Here is a 25,749-nt window from a genome sequence, read left to right on the forward strand (position 1 = left end):
ATGGAAGAGCGAATTCGTCCATAATCCAATTTTTTTCTTTGCGTCTTAAATTGAGTTCGTTTTCCACAGCAAGGGTTTGTTTGCCATTTTATTCATTCAAGTCACACGGTTAATTATTAATTGTTCGTTGTCGTTAGTCTTAATTTGTTTTTGATTGTCGTTCAACCCATTTATCCAGTATTTTTGTTTCCATTGCCTAATCTGCTCCAACAATTCTTGGGCTTGTACTATACGGCATATGTAATGTTCTAGGTAGTTATTTTTGATAAAATTACACGTATGTTTATGTGATTCGTGAACGGCAAACTAACTATTTTTTGTTTGGTATGCATGTTCATTAAAATGGATCCGGGAGCAGAACGATGCTTCTTAAAACATTAAGTGGGAACGTAGCTATCGTAAATGCGGTTTTTGTTTTGGTTAATATGTCGAACCTCTTGGTCACCTGTATAACACTAATTGGCTCCACGGATATACCTATTGTGCATGATATCGACTTTGCATGGCTTCTAGATATTTGTAAAAAAAATTATTTAATAACTTTTCTTCGATGTATTTCTGTACATACAAATCAACCTTACGTGTACTATGGACGTATGGAATGCGCTTTTGTCACATGAACTCCTCTTCGCGCGTTCTTTTAATAGGCGTTTTTTTAGCTTATCGTACGCTGCTAGACAAAAGACCCTGTGTTAAATTATTCACTTTATCATCCAAATATCACACAATGCATTCTGCAAATCGTTCCTCTTATTAGCACGACCCTTCTTTTATCGCACGGGATATGCCTCTAATTGGAAAGGATGACAGTTTTTCCTGCTTTACAATAGCCTTTTTGTAACCTTTGCATACTTCCCAAAAATATATCGTTGCACCTTGTCATCTTTGCAAAGTGAAAAAATGCTGCCATACAACATCGGCACAATGGATATCTTGGTTTTTATTAGCTCATCTTACACATGTCAAAAGGGCTAAGCCTAAGGTTTGGGTTTTTGTATAGTTTTAAGTTCTTCTACATTTGGGAGTCGTTTGGCTCTTATTAAGCCTCGCTGGACATTTAATTAACAGAACTTGAAACGATGGTCGAGTATGGCACAAACTGTCCGAATGGTAGTCCCTTATGACGTGGGTGCTGCGAGTATTCCATTTGTCAAAAAGGTACTCCTATTCCCGAATTCCAGCTAATCTGCTAATTTTCAGTCCTTTACAAAATTCGGAATTACTGTTGTTTCATTCAAACACATGCGTAGATGTCGAAATTGGCCATTCTAATCATGAAAACAAACAGATTGAACGGAAACCATATACTCTTTTAATTCCAATCGGTAAGTATAGTTATAATGCTGTAAAAAAATAAACTGCATTTTACTTACCATTTAAGAAACGACAGCTGTCACGACTCCAATAGTTAGTTAAGAAGTGCCAATGATTGTTAATATTTACAATGTTAATCTCTTGATTGCTACCATTAGAGTCTTTCGCCCAATTGTGGACACACTAAATTTAGTAGTCAGCCCTATGGTAAAACAGCAAATATTTAGCCAAATGATTACAGCCAGATATTAATTTATACATAACTACTAATATCTATTATTTTTTATGACGGCATCTTAAATGGGTAATGCAATAACCTGGTTGGTATGACTGACGATGACTTCTTTTTTATTGTCCTTCAACTGTCGTATTTGACATCCTAAACCGTAAGTAATACTGGCGTTGGTTAAGATTCCGTGTTTTTTCTATTGGAGAACGATCGTGTATATGGTGATCCCCAAAAAGTCGAAAAAATGAAAAAAATAAATCGTAGCTGATGATCTTTTTTTTTGTTTTATTTTTTATTTTACTTTCAAGGCTAAATAAAAATTAAACACTCATTGAGACAGAATCGTTAAAAAAGGGTCAGTGATGCCTGGATGGCGAAGATTTTTTTATTTCTTGTGAACATTTTTAATATGACGCTTGACGTCTGCTTTGCGGTCAAAACCGCGACCACAGTTGGTACATTGATATTTTTTTTTACGATTTGGATTATGCAATACCATGTGAGTTTCTAAATTATATTTACGATTGCAAACGAAATCGCAGAACGAACAAGCAAATTCTTTCTTTTGTTTTTTATTGCCTTGGTTTTCCGAGGGAGCGGCATAGGTTGCTTTTCTTTTTTGTCTTGTGGGGTTGATTGCTGCTACCGTCGGGGTTGCTGTATCATCCACTGTTACAGACGATATTGCTGCAGCGGTTGGCGATGTTGCCTTATAGGAGCTGTCTGCAACGGGCAGAGCAGGCATGGCTGTTCCAGCCAACTGCTCAAGAGTCTTAATTATTGAAGTATCCAATAATTGCAACTCATGAACAGTTGACTGATCCAAGCCATGGCCATACTCGCCGTTACAGAACAACTCCATACTGATGTTAGCTTGATTTTGAGAAAAGTCTATTCCACCGTTATTATTCATTCCAAAAACTTTAGGGAAAAAAGTGGGAAAAAGAGGATAACAAAATTTCCCTGCTTTGTTTCTAATCTAGAACTATAATTAAAGACCAGTCAATTCCGATTGGCCGATAAGAAACCGCTGTCCGAATTAAATCAGTGAACTTTTTTTTGGAAATCGTGAAGGATATACGGAGGAATTTGTACGATACAGATCCCATTCGCATGTCTAGAATGAATCCACCGGGCGATCCCCATTCGTTTTTTAAAAGCAAATTATTAAAATTATTATTCTATCGATCACTTGAAATGAATTGAGTAGGCTATCGTAAGTTTATTAAGTTTTTCTTATTCGCATTGAGTCTACAGGGTAATGCAATTTAAAATATTTTAAGCTTTTGATGTTGTGTCGGTCCGTTTGAAAACCGTCTGGTAACAGATTTGATCCAAGCAAGAACTACTTTTGTTCTTCCTCTTGAATGGACATAAAACGGCATAACAATTTAGTTGAGAGGATGTTAAATCCGGAGTCCTCGTGTCAGGAACGAGGGAGGAACATGACAGGAAGGGCAGGACCGACAATGAATCGCTTCTTGAAAGCAGGTTATTTATTTAATGATATAGTAAAAGAAAAGAGAAGATGATTAGGAAATATATCTGATAAAGAAAAACGAGAGAAGTGAAATTGATCAGCTATATGTATTTATAGAGAAAGAAAACATAAAATTAAATAAAAGAATAAGCAATGACCAAAGTTAGTCATAGTTTATGTGGATCATGACAAAGGATTTAAAGAGCTGACGGATCAATGATAAATAATGAGTCTGGAAGCTGGTTAATCATATTGCATATTTGGGGCATAAGATATAACAGTATCATGACCCGCGAATTGATTCTTATATCACAAATAAGTTGTGTTTGTTCCGGAATATTATACCCCTTCGAACAAACGCTAAAAAATGAAGCTTACTATGATTTAATTATGGGTATCACAACATTTTAGTATATTATATGTTTATCACAACAAACGCAGAGTGTCTTATATTGTCTAGACACGTCGTCCAGCTACAAATAGATATTGTAAAGTTCCCAAAAAGGTATAGGGTAAACGATTAAGTGATTGACATTTTAATACGCATAATAACAGTAAATGTGCAAAAATTGGTTTCTTTCTTATTCCTTTTTCAAAATACACAAAGGCTGATTCCAGGCTGGCTATAATTGAGAGTAAAACATATCCGTAATAGTGTTCGGGGATATAATTGTAAGTCATAGTGAATTACTATGCGCGAAAATCACTAGTCTTTAAGTCAACAAAAAAAAATACCTTTGTAACGGGAAGTCAGTATTTACAAGGTATAAACATAATTAAATAGGACGTGGTTTAACTTGACTGTATTACAATAAGAAGGAAAATAACTGACGTAAATATTACTACCTCCGGCAACATTAATTTTTCTTTAATGTTATTCCGCATTATCCCAAAGTTATGTGTAAAAAAAATTAGGAATGATAAGAAAGCATGAATATAGTCAAGAAGGTATGTAAGAACAGTATCATTTAGTTGCCTATCTCATTTTTTTGACGGTTAAAATGAAGGTTACATTCACACTCAAGATCACAAACATGGTACTGGCTCAATTTGATCATATTTGGATAGTGTGTAAAACGATACTATTGCAACCATGTTTTTGAAAGCAAATCAACATTCAAGCAGATCGATCGTTCTCTTTGTTATTTTTAATCTTCGCTGATATTCTACAATAACACCAGTACCCCTGATTGTTGTTTAACCAGGTGTGGTAGTAGATGATTCTGTTTCGAATGCAAATCTGCTGCATTATGGTGTATGGCTACTTTCGTTAAAGCTAGTGGGGAGGTGCCTTCAAAGCACAAGGCAGGAATAGCTGGTTGATATTAGGGCTCAAGAGTGTCCACTAATGGATAGTAAAACAGTGGCAGCTCAAGTCATGTTGAACTTTCCAGGACAGTTTTAAAGTTGTTTCTGGTTACAAAATCGGTCGTTTTTGGCTATGCTATACAATGACTTGTCCTATATGAATGTGAAATGTTTTTTATCTCCATTGAGAAAACAAGTATGAAATTCAAACTAACTGCATTCTCTTTTACAAGAAAACTCGGTTTTATCAATTCCGTTTAGAATGTCATTAACGGTGCTTTAATAAACGACAAATGCTCTTGTTACAACTGTAGCAAAAAAACCTTTGAAAGGCTCCGTTAATCAAGTGTCCATTCTTAATTTTTCGAAAGAATATCTCAAAAAAAAATAAGCTATACCAACTCAATGAGTTAGTTTCTTGAAAAATCAGACGAAGAATCAAACCTTCTAGTATAGTTCTATCACAAAAACTGCTGAGAGCATTAAGATTTCAGTTTTACCTCTTCGTCACGTCAGACGTATTCCAACTTAGACGTTTATACTGACTATAGGGTACCTTTGTGTGCTTTGTCGGCATTTAAAATAATTTTTGTTTCGTTCATAACCAATGATTGTCATTTACATTTTTATTGTATTCACGATAACATAGTTAATCTTAAAAAAATAGTCGTATGTTCAGCGCAATAGAACCCAGATCTTATATCTTTGTACATTTGGTTGAACAAATTTCAAACTTACGGCAAAGTCCCACTACAGTGACTGGACAAAACTGTTTGAGTGTTTTTAAAAAGCCAAATTTCCACTTATTTCGATTTCGTATGACCATACAAAAAAACGGCCAAAATTATGTACAATAGTAAATTGACTATTACAAATAAAAATTGGTTTTATTTAAACTCTGACCCATTTTTTGGTGTAACAAAAATTACATAAAATTTTATAGACACTCGAACAGTTTTGTCCAATGGTAAATTTTACGACTAATGTTTGGTTCTTCCTCCTTTGGCCTTGATAACTGCTTTAATCCTTTTTGGCATAGATATTATAAGGTCTTGACACAACTTTGGGGTAATTTTGATCCATTCCTGGGTGATCCGGTCGAATAGCTCGGTTAAGCTTTTTGGGGCCGTTTCGTAGGCGCAAAATCGTTTTTTTATTATGGCCCAGAGATTTTCGATCGTGTTTAGATCTGCGGAATATGAGGGCCAATCTAACACGCGTACGTCATTGTTTTGAAACCATTTTGTTGCCATTTTCGAGGTATGTTTTGGGTCATTATCCTGCTGAAATACGACATCCTTGATATTTCGATTGCAGTAACTAACACTGGTCGTTAGACCGTCGCTCAAAGTATCACAGTATAACTTACTGTCCATTGTACTATTAATACGAACAATGTATCAATGACCTCCCCAGAGAAAACAACCCCACAACATTATGTTTCCACCGCCATGCTTGTACAAATGTTGGAGATGACAATCTCGGATCACTTCGTCTGTGGCATTCCAAAACCTCTGAGCCCCGTCAGAGGCAATACGGTTTATTTTCGTTTCGTCACTAAAAACAACATTCTTCCAATCATCAACAGTCCAGTTTTGGTGGACCTTGGCCAAGAAAGTCTCGCGTTTTTACGACTTGGTGTTAATGGCAGTACTTTAGGCTTATGTTCAGCTTTCATCCCGGCTGAATTCAACATCCGGCGAACAGTCCTTCCGCAGACAGAATATTCTTCCTTTTTTAGAGCCTCGACAGCATCCTTGACAGTCTAGTTCACGTTTGTTTTGAAGCCTGTAATCAATGAGGGGCCTGTTGATGTTGAAATCTTGGGAGGTGCTCCACCAATTTTTTTGTGAATGTCAAGATTAGCTTGTTTTTTTATCTTTGCAATGGTTGACAAACTAACAGACACTTTTTTTGTTATTTCTCGAAAGGAAAGCCCGTCGTTTAGTAATTTAATGATCTCGTTTTTTAATGTCAAAGAAATGCTTTTTGTCATATTAATGAGTAAAGTCTTATATTACGAAAATAAAGAGTAAAAAATAACATATGGACTAGCCACCAAAACCTGTCTGAAATTTTTTTTGGGGCTTATATGACTGTTTTTTCGAAAGATTTTTATGGTTTTCTAAAAATTTAAGCATTGGACAGAACTGTTCGAGCGATAAGCAGTTTTAAACCCAGAATCTCCCCTGTTTTTGTGACACAAAAAATCCAAAAACGTTATTGCTGGTGTAGCAACGCTTGCACTCATATCTGTCAAAATTTGAAATTATTTCGACGAGTTTACACATTGTTGACAAAGATGGGACTGAAACTTTCTAAACACTCTAACAGTTTTGTCCACTCACTGTATATGCATGCGGGCATCTCTAACAGGGTTTTTTGTCGGCATTGACGAGCGTTATCTTATAATGGAATGAGAACTCAAATGCCAAAATAAATCTATTCGCTGCTTCAAAGCCAAAATAACAGAGACATTAAATATATTTGGAGACCAGCTGTTAAGCATGGTTTGTGCTCTGAAGTCATGCCATTTGCTTTACGATTACTGGATGGCTGGTCCGGATGATATCGCACGCTCATTAATTAATCTGGAATCTCATAGGATTTATGTAGTATAATCTGATGATTTGTTGAGAAAAACGCAATTTTTGATCCATGGAATAAATATAATTATGGTCCTCTTGGATTGATTGATGTATGTCGCTAAAAATTATGTAACCCTTTCTATGACAAATTACTTCGTACATTTTTATCACCTTATACCTTGTAGGTTTACTAAAGTTATGTATTTTTTGGCTTTCCCAACAGTCACCAAGATTTAATTGTTAAGTAATTGTAGTCAAGGGTTCCGAGGATTGCCAACTTACTTGGGTAGAAAAGAAACTCATCCAACTTTATTTCAAACTTTTCCGAATACTTTTTTTTTATTTAGCTACTTTCACAAGCTCTTACCGAATCTATGTACTCAAATACAATTTCGGCAAAAGAATAAAATATCAAGCTAGGAGGACAGTTGTTAGAATTAAAGCATTAACGATAAGTGAACCTCGGTCTTATAATTTTCGTGAATAAAATGTTTGAGAAGAATATTAAACGTATTATTTCAGGCCTCAAATTATTCTAGTTTTTTTTTTAACTAACATTGGAAAGCACTTTAATTTAGGGGATGCATCGTGAGACAAAGTCTAAACAAACAAGACATATTTGACCTTGATGGTAGAACTGTTTTTAGGTCATTCAAAGTCGTAATTGCAGTCAAAATCGGCGTTCAACTCCATGGAACGATAGATATTTACGCTTTTCGAATCCGATGTCAGAATATCTGTCTCGATAACCCAATGGCAGAATTATTAGTTGCCGCAAAAAGCGATTTAAAATGTTTTAGGTTTTGTACGTTTTTTTCACTTTACAACCAATCAAGGACGGGCCATTCTGTTTATCAACTGGCTGATTCTATCTTCTCTTTCGATGTTTCTGCTGCTATTACTGGGGCAGCCTGTTGTGCTGTCTTTGGGCAAACTAAATACTGCAAATAGCCTTATGACGCAAATTGCTAATAGGCGTGAGATTAACGTACGGAGAACAGACCGCGATTTAGTGTCCCAACGTTATGAATTTGGGGTAGTTGTGGAACCTTACTCATATTTGTGGTCATATTAACTACGAAAACATTTTTCTAGGGTTAGTATCAAAATATGGAAGAATCATTGTTTTGGTCATGGACATTTGAAGTAAAAAAAAGTTGAAAATCGGTTTGATCGCATCCACTTTGCACTATAATCAATTTTTACCCTTTAACTCAGCAAATATTGTGCCATTCATACTGGTGGATTTGAAACAGCATCTGGGTTTCCATCGTTTTTCTTTACGTCAAACGAAATGGCGGCATCTCTAATCTTGTTTTTTCGTTTTAGTGAGCAAACGTATTTTATTGTTTATTGGCTGATGAGCTTAAGTCTTATGGTATTGGAATTCTTAAGCTTTGTAATATCTTGTTTGAATTTGAGCATCAAAGTAATATGTACATCATTTGTTTCTGATCCCCGTACAAGACAAAAATTATGTATTTAACGTTGCCTGTGACGAAGATCTTGTCTGCTGCCCGATCAGTTTTGTATGCAATACGAGCGGAGAAAAACTAAGCTGAGCTGTGAAATTGTGCATATTTTGTCCAGCGTCAGTGCCATGTGATTACTTCAAAAGAAACAAATGTTGGCCACAAAACTAATTTTTTAACGGGCTTTTTCGATGTCTCTTATTTCTTTCCTTAATTTTTGTGGCTAAAAAACTCATGAACAATTTGCCGAACTTCATTGATAGTAACCGAATACAAATCCTTTCACAGTTAAAACCCACTATTTGCCTAATGTGAGGCTGGTGTTTGGATGACTACCGACCAACGAAGGACACGTTAACACAGAATATTCGGGTTATTTTAAATTTTATTCAAGCAAAGGGGATTATTATAAAAGTGGTGGGGGAAATGGGGAACGAAGAAGGAGAAAAGTGTTAAAGAACGAAAGGTATGGAATATTAAAAGGGGAAAAATATAAAAAAACATTAATTGTTTCCATGGTTCTTATCGACATGCTTTCTGAGGTTTTCGGATCGAGTATATTGAGATCCACAATGGCCGCAGATGTGTTCTTTTCTTTGCTGGTGGACTGTTTTGGTATGTCTGTTTAAATGTGATTTTCTATCAAACAACATATCGCAATCAGTACAACTGAAGTTTTTTACCCTGTTTTTATCATGGGTTTTGACGTGCGTATCCAAATTGTACTTTTTTTGAAATACCCGTTCACAAATTGAGCACTTGTATTCGTTGCTTGTGCTTCGCTTTTTTGGTTCGTCTGGTCCGGAAGAAGAAACGAATTTTCTCTTTTGAGCCTTTGAGCTGGAAGAGACTGTTTTGTTGATTGCTGCCGCTAATACTGCTCTGATGGCAACCGGTGGTGTGTCCAAACTATCCGTAATTTTTTCTGAAAATCCGGTTGTTTGGTCCTCTTCCGGCAATACGATTTTAACTTGAGTAGGTGCAGAACTCAAGTTAAAAAATTCAAACATTGAATCAGGAGACCAAGCAGGAAGGTTTGAATAATCCAACAGGCCCTGAACCTCCTCGGATGGTGGCTCCAAACGAGAAAGTGCAAGACCAATCGAATCATTCAACCCTTTACCATACCCGACTCCTGGAAATAGCTCTTCCGACAACGCCACATTACTGCGAAAAAGTTCAGTATTCTCCATGATGCTCAACACAACTAATGCTAAAAAAAAAAAAAAAAAAATACACAAAAGAAAAAAAAGGGAAAAAAATAGCGCTACTCTTTTAGTTAACTTTTATTACCTATCAGTATAGAACAAAGTCAACTCATTCCAATTGGACGATAGGAGAAACTGACTTTCAACTTGATTTCTGACACGTACTCAGTATATCAAAGCATTACTCAAGGCCTTTTATAATAAAAGCCTGGCGGTCTTATTTTTTGCTTATTATTAAACGACTTGAAAGTCCAGATATAATTAACGAAACAGACAACTCTGTCAATTAGTCAAAATGATTTTAATTTTCAGCATGGAATGATGCCTTGTCTTGCTGAAAGTGTAATTGCACGATGTTCGGATCTCAAATATATTGGAAACCACATTTCTTACAGTATTTTTTTGAAATACCGCATTTTGTCTGTCGCAGTACTTACGCCTTTTGGTGTGACATTCTACTATAAGCAACGTAATCTTCTAGTTGTTCAGAAAATGTTACGGAATGGGACCTGTTTCGACATTCATTCTTTTTCCTAATTTGTAAAGTCTAGGCAAATAAACCGATTTGTCATTCGACTCCTTTGAATCACCCAATCTGGAAATTTATAGCATTTGTAATTTGGTAAACTGCTCCGAATCTTACTCTAGTATAAATAAAAGTAGTCAAGTCCTGAAACAACTTTTAATCATCATATATGGCATCGTTTGAAGTCACCGAAAAATGTTCTACTGTTATTTCTCAACGTAATATTTTGACTGCTTACCGTGCTAGACATCACTAGCAGATCTATGGAAAGGAGTCATTAAATCTGAATTATCTTTCGAAAGGCCTGATTTCTGGCCCAAACGGTATATAGACCTGAACACAATTGCGAAATGTTAATGAAGCCAGATGGCAGCTAATGATCCATAAATAAGTGAATGTCAAAACAATGAGTGTAGTGAAGCATTCTTTCTCTACATGCAAAAAATCCCTTAAATTTGTATATTGGACGTATTTTTGTTCGTTCGCTATGTTTAAAACTATATTTTTGAGATAAGTAAAAATGCGATCAAAAAATGTGTGTGAAAGTTGTTTCATATTCGAATGGGAGACCGTACCAATAGAACCGTTTTAAACAATTTTATGGATGGGTACAAAATCACAAGCTACTCAAGCTTTCTTTATCATGACAAATTCCAAACATGACTTTGTTCCTGCATTAAAATTAGGCATACAAGAAGAGCATAAGAAGAAGAAGAGAATTACCCGTCTGAAATCAGTAAAAGAAAAAACTAACGTCAGGGAGAATACACGTAGTCCAAATGAAGAGGCAAAGAGTTTATTGTCTCTATGTCTCTTCGTGTCACATTTGTAAACATAACAGTACTTTTAGACTGTACATTTAAATCGTTTTTCACGGTCTTTATTATGACTTGGGACGTGTGGTAGTATATTTTGTTCTCATGAGGGGACGTGTGGTAGTATATTTTGATCTCATGAGGGGACGTGTGGTAGTATATTTTTTTCTCATGAGAGGACGTGTTGATAAACTGCCAAGGCAAATCCGTAGTTCGCTTCTGTTTTTCTTTCGTTTCCTAACGCGCTTGCAAAATATTTTTCTCGGTTGATGCTATTACCGTTGCTATTAATGCTTCCTTGACTATAGCGGTTTCGGCCCCTAGTGTTACTGGCATTGATGGGAATGTTAATTTATTGCTGCCGATACAGACTGATAGGCAGCTCTAACAGTGCTGTCTATAAATAATCAAAGCGCCATGGCCATATACGCAAATGATCAAAGCATCCGTCAACGTCACGTTTTTAATTGATAACCTTTTTGTAAGTCATAATTACATTATTCTTTAAATTAAATACATGCTATTTTACACTCTATTTACTACGCATAGATTACTTATCAGTATATAGAAAACAACAGTCATACATTTATTCCAGATAATACAATCGAATTATATGATCGCTCGTCAATAACAAGATTCTCGAAGGTATCTTGAGATGCTCCATCATTAATTGACAATACGCCTATTATATATTTTGCAGGTTTTACTCAAATGATTGACATTTATCCAGCCTTAAATATGTATATAAAAACCCCAATGTATTGAATAATACAGACATTAGTTCATTTTTGTATGATAATTTTTACTTCGTCAAATTTCTTATTTTTATTCTTAATTCGTTATTATATCTCTCGAATTTCCCAATATCTTTTTTTTTGAAATGATAATCTTTTATTATAGGCACATTCGTATGCCAGGTAACAGTACTCTTGTATAGTGTATATTTGAAAGAGGTGACCAAAACAGCCCTACATATGATTCTATATAAGAATTGTAAAAAATGCCACGCCTCTTATTCCGTACAAATCGTCTTCCTGCCTTTTTTTTATGACAGTTCATCTGTCCTCTATGTTGGCACAAAGCGTTGTCTAGTATTTTTTAGTCTTAGTTCCGTTTGATGGCTCTTTCTTAACAAAATGATCTGCATCTTTTTTACTTGCGTCACTACTCCGGACTTTTTTCATTGTTCCAGACTACTTTTTTTATTATAAACAAACTGGTAAAATAAGTATTCCGTCTTAAAACTTTGGAAGACTGACAAGCATTTTCATAGATGCGTAAAAGATTATTGTTATAACTTTAATTTTGGCACTACTAGCCTTCCTGGGGATGCCTAATACACCCCCAAAATAAGAAACTACGTCAACTTGGGAATTCATAACAGTAAAAAACTTAGTAATGAGGGAAGGTTTTACGCTGTTAGAACATTGTCTGTAATAAACCAAACAATGTGCTTCATGTTATAACCCGATTTCGATTAAGAATATGTACTATTCATTTGTAAATTATATTAATTGTTTGTTATTATTTACCTATACGTTAATGCTACAGTGAGTGGACAAAACTGTTCGAGTGTTTTTAAAAAGCTACATTTTCTCTTATTTCCATATCGTAATAGCATACAAAAAATCCGCGAAAATTACGTACAATAGTTAATTGACTATTACAAATAAAAATTGGTTTTATTTAAACTCAGGCCCATTTTTGGTGTAACGAAAATTACATAAAATTTTGTGGACACTCGAACAGTTTTGTCCAATGGAAAATTTTACGACTAATATTTGGTTCTTCCTCCTTTGGCGTTGATAACCGCTTCAATCCTTTTTGGCATAGATATTACAAGGTCTTGGCATAACTTTGGGGCAATTTTGTCCCATTCCTGGGTGATCCGGTCGAATAGCTCGGTTAAGCTTTTTGGGGCCGTTTCGTAGGCGCAAAGTCGTTTTTTTATTATCGCCCAGAGATTCTCGATCGGATTTAGATCTGGGGAATATGAGGGCCAATCTAATACGCGTACGTCATTGTTTTGAAACCAGTTTTTTGCCATTTTCGAGGTATGTTTTGGGTCATTATCCTGCTGAAATACGACATCCTTGATACTTCGATTGTAGTAACTAACACTGGCCGTTAGATCGTCGCTCAAAATATCACAGTATAACTTGCTGTCCATAGTACTATCGATACGAACAATGTATCCAGGACCTTCCCAGAGAAAACAACCCCACAACATTATGTTTCCACCACCATGCTTGTACAAATGTTGGAGATGACAATCTCGGATCTCTTCGTCTGTGGCATTCCAAAACCACTGAGCTCCGTCAGAGCCAATACGGTTTATTTTCGTTTCGTCACTAAAAACAACATTCTTCCAATCATCAACAGTCCAGTTTTGGTGGACCTTGGCCCAAGAAAGTCTCGCCTTTTTACGGCTTGGTGTTAATGGCAGTACTTTAGGCTTATGTTCAGCCTTCATCCCGGCCGAATTCAACATGCGGCGAACAGTCCTTCCGCAGACAAACACTTCTTCCTTTTTTAGAGCCTCAACAGCATCCTTGACAGTCTTGTTCACATTTGTTTTGAAGCCTCTAATCAATGAGCGACCTGTTGATGTTGAAATCTTGCGAGGTGCTCCACCAATTTTTTTGTGAATGTCGAGATTAGCTTGTTTTTTTATCTTTGCAATGGTTGACAAACTAACAGACACTTTTTTTGCTATTTCTCGAAAAGAAAGCCCGTCGTTTAGTAATTTAATGATCTCGTTTTTTAATGTCAAAGAAATGCTTTTTGTCATCTTAATGAGTAAAGTCTTATATTACGAAAATAAAGAGAAAAAAATAATATGTGGACTAGCCACCAAAACCTGTCTGAAAATTTTTTTTGGGGCTTATATGACTGTTTTTTCGAAAGATTTTTATGGTTTTCTAAAAAATTTCAGCACTGGACATAACTGTTCGAGTGATAAGCAGTTTTAAACCCAGAATATCCGCTGTTCCTGTGACGCAAAAAATACAAAAACGTTATTGCTGGTGTAGCAACGCGTGCACTGGTATCTGTCAAAATTTGAAATTATTTCGAGGAGTTTACACATTGTTGACAAAGATGGGACTGAAATTTTCTAAACACTCGAACAGTTTTGTCCACTCACTGTACCATCTTAAATTTCGTCTATTTAATAATAGTAAAATAGCCTTTTATGATTAGGTTTTGACTTTATTCAGGGTAAGCCTTATAATACACTGTCTGGCTTATATATCGTATTGTCTTAAAAATAAATTACCGAGCTATCCCTCATCTTTAAGCACCCTTGTGGATTCGGCTTAAATACAACCGTAGTCCACAACTGTATGTACGCTGGGTACCAGCAATATTAAACGTATGTTCGCCTTAAGATTGTTAGTTTTTTAATCGTCTTGCTGATACTCTGTCTCACTATCATCAGTGCGACATTAGCTTTTTTTAGTGAATATATCTACGTAAAGCTGCTTTTTACTTGTATAATATATTTAACGTGAGCACTATGGGTACAAAACGATATATTCTTGCAATTCCGGTGATCATTGCAGGATCTAAAAAAGACACATAAAAAGGTGAGGTTTATTATTTCCAATGCGTAAGTATACGTAGTTTGTATATGTTTTTTTGTACAACATTAAAAGGATTGCATCCCAGAAATCCTAATATTAAACCCTTTTGAATACAACTTTTTCTATAGTTTCATCCTATGATTCTATAGCATGTCCGAATATATGCTATAATTAATCCATTATTAAAATTCAATTCCTCATCAGCTTGATTCGCAAAGCGAATGATGTTCGATCTTTTATAACATATAACGAATATCAAACCAGTCATAGTTGAGCTATAATCTGAATTATCATAGATGCAGTCATTATCTTGTCCCCATCTATATATTTTTGTCCAATGACACCATCCTATACATCCGGGCATTATGGTAATAACTGGTTTAAGATAGGCTGGCTATGAAATTAATTACTGCATAACGATGACACAGTTTTTAACTTTATTACAGCAAATTGATGGTGGGGCTGTTAAGGTAATAGACTGTATAAGATTGTACCAGCATTACAATAGATGACGGCCAAAGCGGGAGTTCCAGCTACTTGTATATTTAACAGAGTCCGGTTATTATCCGTCAAAATAAGTATTTACACAGTCATAACCGCTACGAGCGGTATGCAAAAAAAGTACGAGTGTTATCAGAACTCAATAAGTTTATTCAAAGGATAATTGAATCTTAGGTGAACATTTTTTGTTGCTTATATTTAAGTGTATTTTCTTGTGGCTTATATTTATGTGTATTTTTGTAAACTATGATTTTGTGACTAATATATTTCAGTGGCTTTACTATGAAAACCGTCACTTTTTTTTGTTGTTTAGATGTTAGAAAAAAATTTTTTTTAACCCTTCTTTTACTGCTTTTTTTTATAAAAATATGACTGATTACCACCATTTCGCAGACCAGTAAGTAATACATAAATTCAAGATGATGACATGATTATGGATTCTAATTTCAGCATTCACAGAATTACGTTTGAAAATGTCTGGGTTGCTCCCGTTGTTGCTCCCTTTGCTCCCGTTGTTGCTCCCGTTGCTGCATGTTTGCCTGTCTCGCCTTCTTTGGCAGACAGTTTGCGTTCGTCTATCTCCTGTCTGTCTTTGGGAGCAGACAATATGGAAATTGATTCTGTTGTGTCTGGTGTTCCCTCTTTCTGGTCTTTGACCTTGCCGTCCTCTTCTTTCTTGTTTCCTCTCTTGGAACAAGACAGTGACGTTTCCCCTTCCGCTGCTGTTGCTCGGGCCCTTGCGCCATTTGCTGCTGGTGGCGCTTTGTTTTCTGGTTCCTTGTCTTTGTCTCCTCGTCCTGTCAAGCCTTGTTTGTCAGATGAAATAGACCTTGACGATGTTGAACCTGTCTCTGCTGAAGGTAGTGCGGTTGCTCCTGTTGTGCCTGTTGTGCCTCTCTCGGAAGTTGCTTTCGTTGTTCCTGTTTCGCCTTCTACGGCCGACAGTTTTCCTTCGTCTCTCTCTTGTTCTTCTTTGGGAGATGACAATATGGAAATTGATCCTGTTGTGCCTCGAGTTGGCTCATTCTGGTCTTTGACCTTTTCGGCGTCTTCTTTCTTGTTTCCTCTCTTGGAACAAGATAATGACGTTTCCCCTTCCGCTGCTGTTGCTCGGGCCCTTGCGCCTTTTGCTGCTGGTGGCGCTTTGTTGTCCGGTTCTTTGTCTTTTGCTCCTTGTCCAGTCGAGCCTTCTTTGGAAGATGAAATGGACCTGGACGAGGTTGAACCTGCGTCTGCTGTGGGTTTTGCAGTTGCTCCTGTTGCTTTTGGAGGTGGTTTGTGTGGCTCCTTTTCTTCGTGGGCGGTGGGCAAGCCACATTACGCCGAGTTTAACTCTGTCGTGCCTGTTGGGGTGGACTTTGGGTTTTCTGGTTGTACGTGAGCTTTTGCTCAAAAAATAAATTTTTTATTTTGTCTTAATTATCAGTCTTTTATGTCCATTTTAATAATTTCGGCAGCCATTGGGAATAAGAATGCAAAATGTCTGGACATTATCATGGAAATGTTTCTATTAAATTCAGAAAATGGCGGTAATTTAAGGGGCAGATATTTTCAAAGAATATTGACACAGGATTATACTTCTCTTTAGCATGTTGGTTTTTTATAAATATAAAAAAAAATGGAGGAATGGCGAAAAAAAAGTTCATTCGAATTGAGTACTCCACCATGGTACGATAACTCTAGTTCTCACATAACTGTCAAAAAATGCATTCCGTAAACAAATTCTGTTCCGATGTCATTTCTCTCTTTGCCATTTCTAATCTACTTCGTAAAGCCAAGTTTTAACTCACTAGATGGTGATGCTATTTTTTTTAACTTTTTCAACATTGAAATCAATAAAAAACTAGTCATTAGGTATAAAAGTTGACTTTAACATCGCTCTTCTTTTTTGACGTAAATGTTTTCATAATTGCATTTTACAGTGTTTTTTTTTTATAAAAACAAAATTGTCTAATGTCAAAATTATTAGTTTTTTAAACACGCGGAAGTTCTTATATGAATCCCTTATATACTGATTAATTACCAATTTAGATTCAAAATGCAACACGAGACTATCACGCTCCATTAAATAATCATGTTACGATTATAGTCCGTAATGCTGCTATAGCGCGGAAGTATGTCGCTGACGACAAGTTCTCCATTGTGAAGCTATCTGGTAGTTATATCAAGTTCTATTTGAGCTCGCCTAAAAATATATTTTTTTTATTATTCTGACAGTAACCTCATTTCATAAGTACCATGGTCGAATTAGGAGAAAATTTAGGAATGAAGACATGCTACAGGTTTCTTTTTTTTTACTCTTCTTTCTACGATTATGTTGTGACAGACATATAATTTGATCACATCGTATAAATGATTCGTCTGTTATTTAAACTTTATAAAAAGTATACCTCGAACAACAAAAAAATCAAAGATAGGACTACTCGTATCTACGCTACTAGGAAAATCATATACCGATGATGGATTAAAAAACGATTCCAGCAATGTAAAATTCATAGCGTAATGAAAATGAAATTTGTAAGGACTACTACGGTCGTGATTGTCTATCGAGTAAATTTATGGTTTTACTACTACGTTTTTAGGACACGACATGATGACGTTTTGTAACGTCCTTCAAAACATCGTTTACAAAAAATTATTTATTAGGAAGAGCGAAAATGGGGAGGGAAAACAAAAAAATATAAGAACTAAATGTCAGCAAGCTTTTTAGCGACATGCTTTTTAAATTTCTGCCCGAGTGTATTTTGATTTGTAACAAGTGCAATTATGTGTTTTAGCTGTTGATGGACAATCTCGTTATGTCATTTTATATATGTGCTGCGATCGAAAAGTATATTGCAATGTGAACGTCGGTGATTTTTGATTCTGTTTTTGTTGTGTGCTCTCCCAATGTGTATTTGAATTAAATTTCTTACTGAAAACATGTTGGCAGATTGCGCATTTTTATCCCACACTTGTTTTCTGGTTTTTGTTGCATAATGTTTTCGAGGAAGACACTTGTTTACTTTTCTTTTCGGAGTGGATGTAGATGCTGTTTATGCGTGCGTTTCTTTATCTGGTATTTCACTGACTGTCGCTGCCGTCTCATTGATCTTTGGTTCATCAGTAGCCCGTAGGGGTGACAAAGAAGAATTAAAAATATCAAATAAGCCTTGATTTCGCATCAAACTATTTTCTAAGAAGTCTCCCGGAGACCAAGCAGGAAGGAAAAAATAATCCAGCAAATCACGCTCCTCCTCGGATGGCAGTTTTATAGAAGAAAGCGCCGGACCTATTGAATTAGTCGACCCTTTTCCGTATTCGACTCCTAAAAACAACTCATCCACCCATGTCGCATTGCAAGGAAAATCAGTGATGTCGTTTATGACCATTATGAATATTCCTGAAGAAAAATAAAAATAAAATTACACGCCGGCACCCATTTATATTAGAAGATTTATCGCGTATCATTGTAAAATAAAATTAATATCTTCCTATCCAAATGATAAGAGCGTATTCTATGACGTCATTTTGCGATGCCTCTGGGTACATATTATTTTTTACTTTATGGACGCCATCACCGCCAAGGTACATTATTCTAACTATGTCTTAATGTTACAAAATTTTGTCCATTACCTTACAATATACTGTTCATTGGACCTAATGCGTTACAAATCAGATCTCCTACTCGAGGGATCATTGCCATGTTATGTGAAAAGAAAACTAGTAAATTGCTCGCTATGCCTGCTGAATTACACAAATTGCTACAATATATGGTAATTACGGTCGTGCTTACAAATTAGAGGTTGGTAATTTTATGATTACAGACGCAATTCTAATGTAACAAGCATACAGAATGTTTTAAATGACGTTCTTTACAACAGAGGAATTCTCCAGGAGTCCACTATTGTATATATTCTTTTTACCCACTCATGAATTTGAAAATATAAAATGTATTGAGTTTTAAAAAATGGAGGATAAAACCTTCCATAGGGGAATCAACCTAAAATACAAAAACGCGTTCGTTAGGAACTACTTTAAAAATAAAGGAAAATACTAATGCACTGCCATGAAGAATTTGAGACGAAATATGAAGGATTAAAATAATTAGAGTAAAAATCTATTACAAATCATGTAAATCTTTCTTTGAAAAGAACAAAATAACAGAAATTACTTAATTTCTAAAGAATATAAGGAAGAGAAGCATGTATTATGTCAAGTTTTTTGGACTCTGTTATCGCAGAAAAAAAATTTATATCTTTCACATAATTTTAGGGTACTTATAGACTTTTTTAGAGAATTTGTTACTTTGAACTTTTATTTTTGCTTTTTTCATATTTTTAAACGATGTCGAATCAAAATAATCAAACTGAAGGCAGCACTCGTTTCATAACTGACAGCTGTATATCAGAAATTAGAAGATGTAGCAGTACGCCTGACTGTCGCTAAAGTGGTGGCAAATCTGAGTATGTACGTTTGGAATCATTTTTGAGACATGTCAAAAAGCACCAACCCAAGCAGTATAATAGTTTTAAAAAAGAGCACATTAGAGAAAATTAAGAAGGTAATATTAAATATGCAATACTATATCATCCCTCATTAATACCTAATGCGTTGTATTTTCCTGTAGAAGACGGAATACTACCAGTGTTGGTCATTATTTTCATTCTTTCGTTGAAGACAATGACAATAAGGACCTATCAACCCCCCTTACGGCAATGGATGGTATAATGGAAACTCATTTAACTTATGATGTACTTGTAGATGATGATCTCGATTCAGGATATATATAACAAACGTTCAACTTTTAGAATAGACGCTAATTAAATCTGTTTAGCGATAAATTATTACCCGGATCTGCAACTTTTAATATTAATGACGGTGGTAATAATAATCTTTATTTTTCTCAATTTAAAGAGAGCGAATCAGAGAAAGACCAGAATAACGATTTATTTTTTAAGGATTACTGACAATATGCAAATGTGATTCGTCCATTCAGTTCATGTATTGAAAGTGCAGTGACAGCTGATGGTAATGAATCTTTGCCTGGAATAAATCAGATAAGACAAGCTTTGAATAATAATAGTGAAGAGCAGGAGTCAATCAAACACATTAATAGCTCCTATTATCTCAGCATGGTCTCTTTCGTGCTACATGCCCTTTTTCTCGGTGATGAGGATCTGTCTCTGAAAAATCTAACAAAAAAATTATGTACACTGCATCTATTTTATAATGAAATATTTTTGGCTCCGATTTCCAAAAAAAAGGAAATCGCTATCTCCTTGATGAATTTAACATGTATTAAAAATCCGGCTTTGTTATGTTCTTTATTAGAGAATTCTTCATAAACCATTAAGCCCATTTTTTTTCTTTTCACACAGCTTTTTTTTAAACATGGCAAAACACAATTTGCCATTTACAGTGGGAAGACACAAAGATGTCCGGGAGGTGATTTACAGTGCAAATAATCATAAAAATCTATCAGACATATCCTGGTTAAACATTTTCCCGCTATAAGTTCGTTTCCTGTTAAGAATTTGAGCTTAGCTAAAAGATCTTCTGTGTAACTCAATTAAGTTTTGTAACAAATTACACAGCAACAATAAAACAATAGTTCTTTCCTGTTATAGTTTTTAATCGTTATTAGCCTTTTCAGAATAAAGTGTCATGTAGACTTAGGCTGACACTAAGGATTTAGCTTATACGCTAATCAAACTAAAGATTTAGTGCAGTCTAAATAAATTAGTTTCGAAATATCATTCTAAATATCAGAAATGAATTGAAGAAACAAAAGTTATCTTATTTTATATTTAAAGTTGATACTATCTACAATCAATAATAGTGTGTCACGTCAGGCACATTACAAAAGTGCAGAATAAGCCAGTTTGACTCAAAAGGGATTAAACTAAGATCCAAATCAGAAACTTCGACTTTATTGTGACGTGATCCGTTAGAATATATGATAGAAACCATACATTTATTCAAGCTACAGCCTGAATCCCCTCTAAATATATCTCTCATCAACATCATACGATCAGAGAATGTCAATTCCCGCCCAACATTACATTCCTGTTTCAAAAAATATGCAAATCACCAGTGTAAAAGTCGGAATTTTAAGTTCTTAAAATGTCCGTTTTAACGAAAATTATTCATTATAGAATAGATGCCCACTAGGAAATATGAATAAACCACTTTATCTAAACAAAATAATTTTAAATTTTTACTACTTTGAGTTAAGTCCGGTACTGTCATTACAAATACATCATAAGGACTTCAAACCAAAAAATAAGATAAACGCAATCCTTACGGTGTTTTTAAGTAGTTTAATTGATGCGATGGGGATCTTCATACAGTTGGAAAAAAAGGAGAATGTGAGGGCGTAAATTGTGTAGTGGAAAAGAGCAAAGAAAATAACGTATAAGAAGTGAAAAAAGAAGCAATTAATTATTCGCTTCCTTCTTTTTAGTGTGTTTTCTAATATTATCAGCTCGGGTGAACGGAGTAGCGTGGTGGTTACAGACATGACCTTTTTTTTGCTTATGTACTGTTTTGCCATGTCTTGTCAGATGTGACTTTCGATTAAATGGCATATGGTTTCAGGAACGAGGGAGGAACGAGACAGGCAGGACAGGACAGAGAATGAATAGCTTCCTGAAGCAGGTTATTTATTTAAAAATAAAAGGGAGGAAAGAAAAGAGAAGATGATTATGAAATATATCTGATAAAGAAAACTGGGAGAAGTGAAATTTATCAGCTATATTTATAGAGAAAGAAAAACAAGAAATTAAATAAAAGAATAAGCAATGACAAAAGTTAGTCTTAGCTTATGTGCATCATGACAAAGGATTTAAAGAGCTGACAGATCAATGATACATATTGAGTCTGAAAGCTGGTTACTCATATTGCATATTTGGGGCATAAGATGTGACAGGATCATGACATATGGCAATCAGTGCAAGCTAAAAGTTTCACTCGACTTTGGAAATGTGTTTCTAAATGTGTGTCGAGGTTGTATTTTTTGCAAACACCCATTTACCAGTTAAACATTTGTAATCATCTTTCTTTTTTGTTTTTTTTCTTCCGCTCCATAAGAACAATTCGTATTTCTTTTGATGGCTGTTGTTGAAGAAGTAGCCGTTTCAGTGGTGGATGATCTGGATATTGTTCCAGCCTAAGAAACTTCTACATCCAATGCGGCAGTCATTTGGGTGGGTGATGATGCCGTCTCGTTTTCTTTTACCAGAGAAATGGTTAAGGTAGCGGGAGGCGCACTCGAATTGAAAAGCTCAAAATACAAATCATCCTGTAATGAGGAGTTGTTCAAGTTTTCTCCAGAACACCAGGCAGGCATAGTTGAACAATTCAATAGGTTCTAAGCCGCCTCAGATGGCGGATCCAAATGAAAAGCGCGAGACCTGTTGAGGTATTCAACCCTTTGCCATACTCAACTACCGGAAACAGTTCCTCCGACAACGTGACATTATAAGGAAAAAGTGCAATATCATTAATGCCACTCATTCCTAATGTATGCTTGAATAAAAAAGATGGAAAATAATAACCTCTATGGTAATCTTTTTTTTATTTACTTATCAGGCTTAAAACCAAATTAAGACATTCCTATTGATCTAAAAGGGAACAGATTTTAAATTTGGTTTAGAGAGAAGCTCAGTTAATCTTTGGTACATACTCGATATTTGATTCAAGCCGACATAATTTCGTTTCATTCTTTACCCATCAAAGTAGAATCATGTTCACTGTATTTTTGGCCGAGCTGGAATCGGAACCAAGCTTGAAACATTAGCGTTGAATACATTGGCCGTGACTAGAAATGACCAACGTGCCTGCAGACCTATAAATTTGGCTAATATCGACCAATTGCTGTAACGTTCTAGGATACCTATCAATGATCGATTACAAGGATTCTTATGTATTTGCATATAACGTTATCCAAAAATGTAAAACATTTTTTGGAAACAGAAAATATTTATACCTCCAAAATATTTAAAATTGAAAAAAAATTAACAAAACAGTCCACAGCCAAACAAAATTCATATATTTTTGCATTCCTGGTATCCTATAAAGTTACTATATATCTGCAAAATCAGCAGTGATGCAAAAGAAATAAAAGTATACAAAAAGATCTTATTGTTAGTTTTACAATGGCATTGAAATCCTCATTTTGATGCCAGTCCCTACAATCATTAGGTCTGAGCGCATTTTTGTAGTTAGACTACTTCAATTAAATTTTCAATGAAGACGAATAAGATTAAGATTATAATGGTTGATTCTTATTAAAAAGACGGAGAAAACGACACACGAAGCGGCATAAGAGGAATAGCTGAAAAAAAATGTAATTCAAAAGTAACGGTCAGGAAAGGGAAGCGCATGGGAAAAAAGCGTCGACGAAAAGGAACGGCGAAAAAAAAAGAGCGGCAAAAGAATTCAACGTCAGACCAATGATTGATAGAGAATATCCGAAGCGGATAGGAGGACAGGACAGACAGAAGAATGCTTTCTTACAAGGACAAAGAAGTAAACGATAATTATTATTTTTATTATAATGGAGATAGAGAAAGAAAGATGAAAAGGGAAGCTAGTTATTAGATAATATATCTGATGAAGGAAATTAAAGCAGGAGGAAATTTTCGTTTTAGTTATAGTAAAAATGTATAGTTTTTTAGCTCAAAAATATGAAATAAAAATGTTCACTAAGTCTTAACTTATTTACGAAAGATTTTATGATTGATGGGGAATACGTACATAACAACGTGCTGACAAACAATTATCTAAAATATTGCTTTTACGTGTCACCATAATGACAGAGAAGAAGAACTGCAATAAAATTGTATAGTGGGAAAAAGGAACACCATCGAAAACGCACCGGAGGAAAAAAGCTGGAAGAGAAAAAGAGGAAACAAAAAAGTTAAATTTTTGGGTATATTATTATTATCTCGTGTGCTATCTGTTTCAATCTGGCTGATCGCGCATTTGACCGTTTTTTCACATTTAGAAGTTTTAATCAAGACATGCGACAGCGAATCATTTTTTGTAGGAAATGTTTTTTTTTGCAATTGGCAGTGAAATGCTTTTTCTCGTTGTTGTTTGTTTTTATCTGCTCTCAAACCCACCAGAAGAACAAATGACCATTTCGCATTTTTGTTGTTGCTTGGGATAAAACAATGTCTGTCCAATTTTCCGTGGATGCTATTTAAGCTCTGTATGAAGGTGACGCTTGTAATACTGGGATTACAACTAAGATTGCATCGGTAACGAGATTTTTCCCAGTCGTGATAAAGTTCATGTCTGTAATGGCCCACTAATAATGAGCTACCACTGATGCAGAATCCATAAATGGCAGTTATATACTTCGACTGCCAGTCACGACATTGAAACCTGCAGCTGTAGATCAACTTCATTCTCTTTTTTTATGACAAATTCAATAAGGTACATAATGTTTTAATGGTACGGCGAAGAAATTATCACGAAGACAAACAAAAAAAGTGGAAAAATACAAAAATGGAAAAATGGAAAAAAGGAAAATTGGAAAAATTCGAAAAATTCGAAAAATTCGAAAATGGAAAAATGAAAAAAAGAAAAAAAGAGAAAGGAAAAACAGAAACGAAAAAGTAATGATGGAAGTAAGACAAGAAAAAAAGAAAAAAGTAAAAGAAAAACAAGTTTACCCTTATTGGCTATTGTCAGAAAATTGATTTGGCCGAATTCCTGTTGCCAGATCTTGAAAAGGTTGACTTGCATAAAAGGTGTGTTACTGCGATCACCAATTGGAAAACGCAATATGTATGGAACCCCGTGGACAATGTCTAATTGACACGCCATTGAATATAACGGGTCTACCACGGTCCGTTTCCTTTTTTTAAAAAAAAAAGATTACAAAGTTGGCTTTTCTCTGATACACTTAACTTTTGAATAATGATGCATCAAAAAAATACAAATATTTTTTAACATCAAACCGACGTACGTGTTAGTGATGCTTAAATTCGTAATTAGTTTCCCCATTCTCTCCTATATGTATAGGTATAAACGTGAGGTTTCCCAATCCGGTTGTCACAAATACCTCTCGGGATGATTAAATGACTTTAAGCCGGAGAATGCAATTTTGAGAATATGAACATAGCGCATGGTTACCTATTGCACAATAACTTGTAATAAATGGTACAAATTGCATATACGTTTGTTAGGTCAGAGGTATGTGAGTCATTGTTCGATGCTCATTCATAAAAATTCCAAAAACAGTCATCATTTACCGATTTATTACCTACCACAAAATTCTGATCTCTTTGTATGATTTGTTGTTTTCTCTTTTTTAAAAGAAACCATACGTCAAAAAACATTCAGGAACACGAAAGAATGTAGATATTAGCATAACTATTAAGAGGTGAGAGCCAGGGATATTCTTTTTTTACTTTGCCTGTTTGTTAAAATCAGAATGGAAGTTAATTGCTTTGAACGACAGAAAACAATGTTTATCATCGCTTGAAATCGAGGATTAAATTCGGCTATAATCCCAATTTTTTAATGCTCCCAAAATGGAGTTGATAAACCAAAGCAAACGATTGTTTGTGTATTTATTAAATCAAATCACACGTTTTATCACTGATTGGTTGTTGACATTAATGTTAATTTGTAGGGCTTATCGTTCAATGCATTTGTGAGGAATTCGAGAGTGATATTAGCGAATAAGAATAAAAATGAGAGATTAAACAAAGTGAAATTATCAAACTTCA

The 25,749-nt window shown here is 35.0% G+C and overlaps 5 protein-coding genes across 5 annotated transcripts; 1 reads left to right on the forward strand and 4 right to left on the reverse strand.

The window, feature by feature from the left end:
- Nucleotides 1-1,928: 1,928 nt before the first annotated feature.
- On the reverse strand, nt 1,929-2,456 carry EV154DRAFT_564013 (uncharacterized protein; the record flags this gene model as incomplete). The annotated part of the gene is made up of 1 exon (XM_051605814.1): nt 1,929-2,456. One exon carries the CDS (start codon nt 2,454-2,456, stop codon nt 1,929-1,931), a length of 528 nt encoding a protein of 175 aa, XP_051457159.1.
- A 6,444-nt stretch (nt 2,457-8,900) lies between these two features.
- Nucleotides 8,901-9,176, reverse strand: EV154DRAFT_409256 (uncharacterized protein; the record flags this gene model as incomplete). The annotated part of the gene is made up of 1 exon (XM_051595358.1): nt 8,901-9,176. A coding segment is annotated over one exon (276 nt), but the record flags the coding sequence as incomplete, so codon positions are not given.
- Nucleotides 9,177-15,452: 6,276 nt separating this feature from the next.
- Nucleotides 15,453-16,406, forward strand: EV154DRAFT_481873 (uncharacterized protein; the record flags this gene model as incomplete). Its single annotated transcript, XM_051598428.1, has 1 exon — nt 15,453-16,406. The coding sequence occupies one exon, from the start codon at nt 15,453-15,455 to the stop codon at nt 16,404-16,406; it is 954 nt and encodes a 317-aa protein (XP_051457161.1).
- A 1,654-nt stretch (nt 16,407-18,060) lies between these two features.
- On the reverse strand, nt 18,061-18,396 carry EV154DRAFT_481874 (uncharacterized protein; the record flags this gene model as incomplete). The annotated part of the gene is made up of 1 exon (XM_051598429.1): nt 18,061-18,396. One exon carries the CDS (start codon nt 18,394-18,396, stop codon nt 18,061-18,063), a length of 336 nt encoding a protein of 111 aa, XP_051457162.1.
- A 5,344-nt stretch (nt 18,397-23,740) lies between these two features.
- On the reverse strand, nt 23,741-25,144 carry EV154DRAFT_481875 (uncharacterized protein; the record flags this gene model as incomplete). The annotated part of the gene is made up of 4 exons (XM_051598430.1): nt 23,741-23,898; nt 24,009-24,423; nt 24,680-24,872; nt 25,080-25,144. The coding sequence occupies 4 exons, from the start codon at nt 25,142-25,144 to the stop codon at nt 23,741-23,743; spliced, it is 831 nt and encodes a 276-aa protein (XP_051457163.1).
- Between the last annotated feature and the right edge of the window lie 605 nt (nt 25,145-25,749).

This window comes from Mucor mucedo, assembly GCF_025094135.1.
Source record: "Mucor mucedo strain NRRL 3635 chromosome Unknown EV154scaffold_51, whole genome shotgun sequence".
Classification (NCBI taxonomy): Eukaryota; Fungi; Mucoromycota; class Mucoromycetes; order Mucorales; family Mucoraceae; genus Mucor; species Mucor mucedo.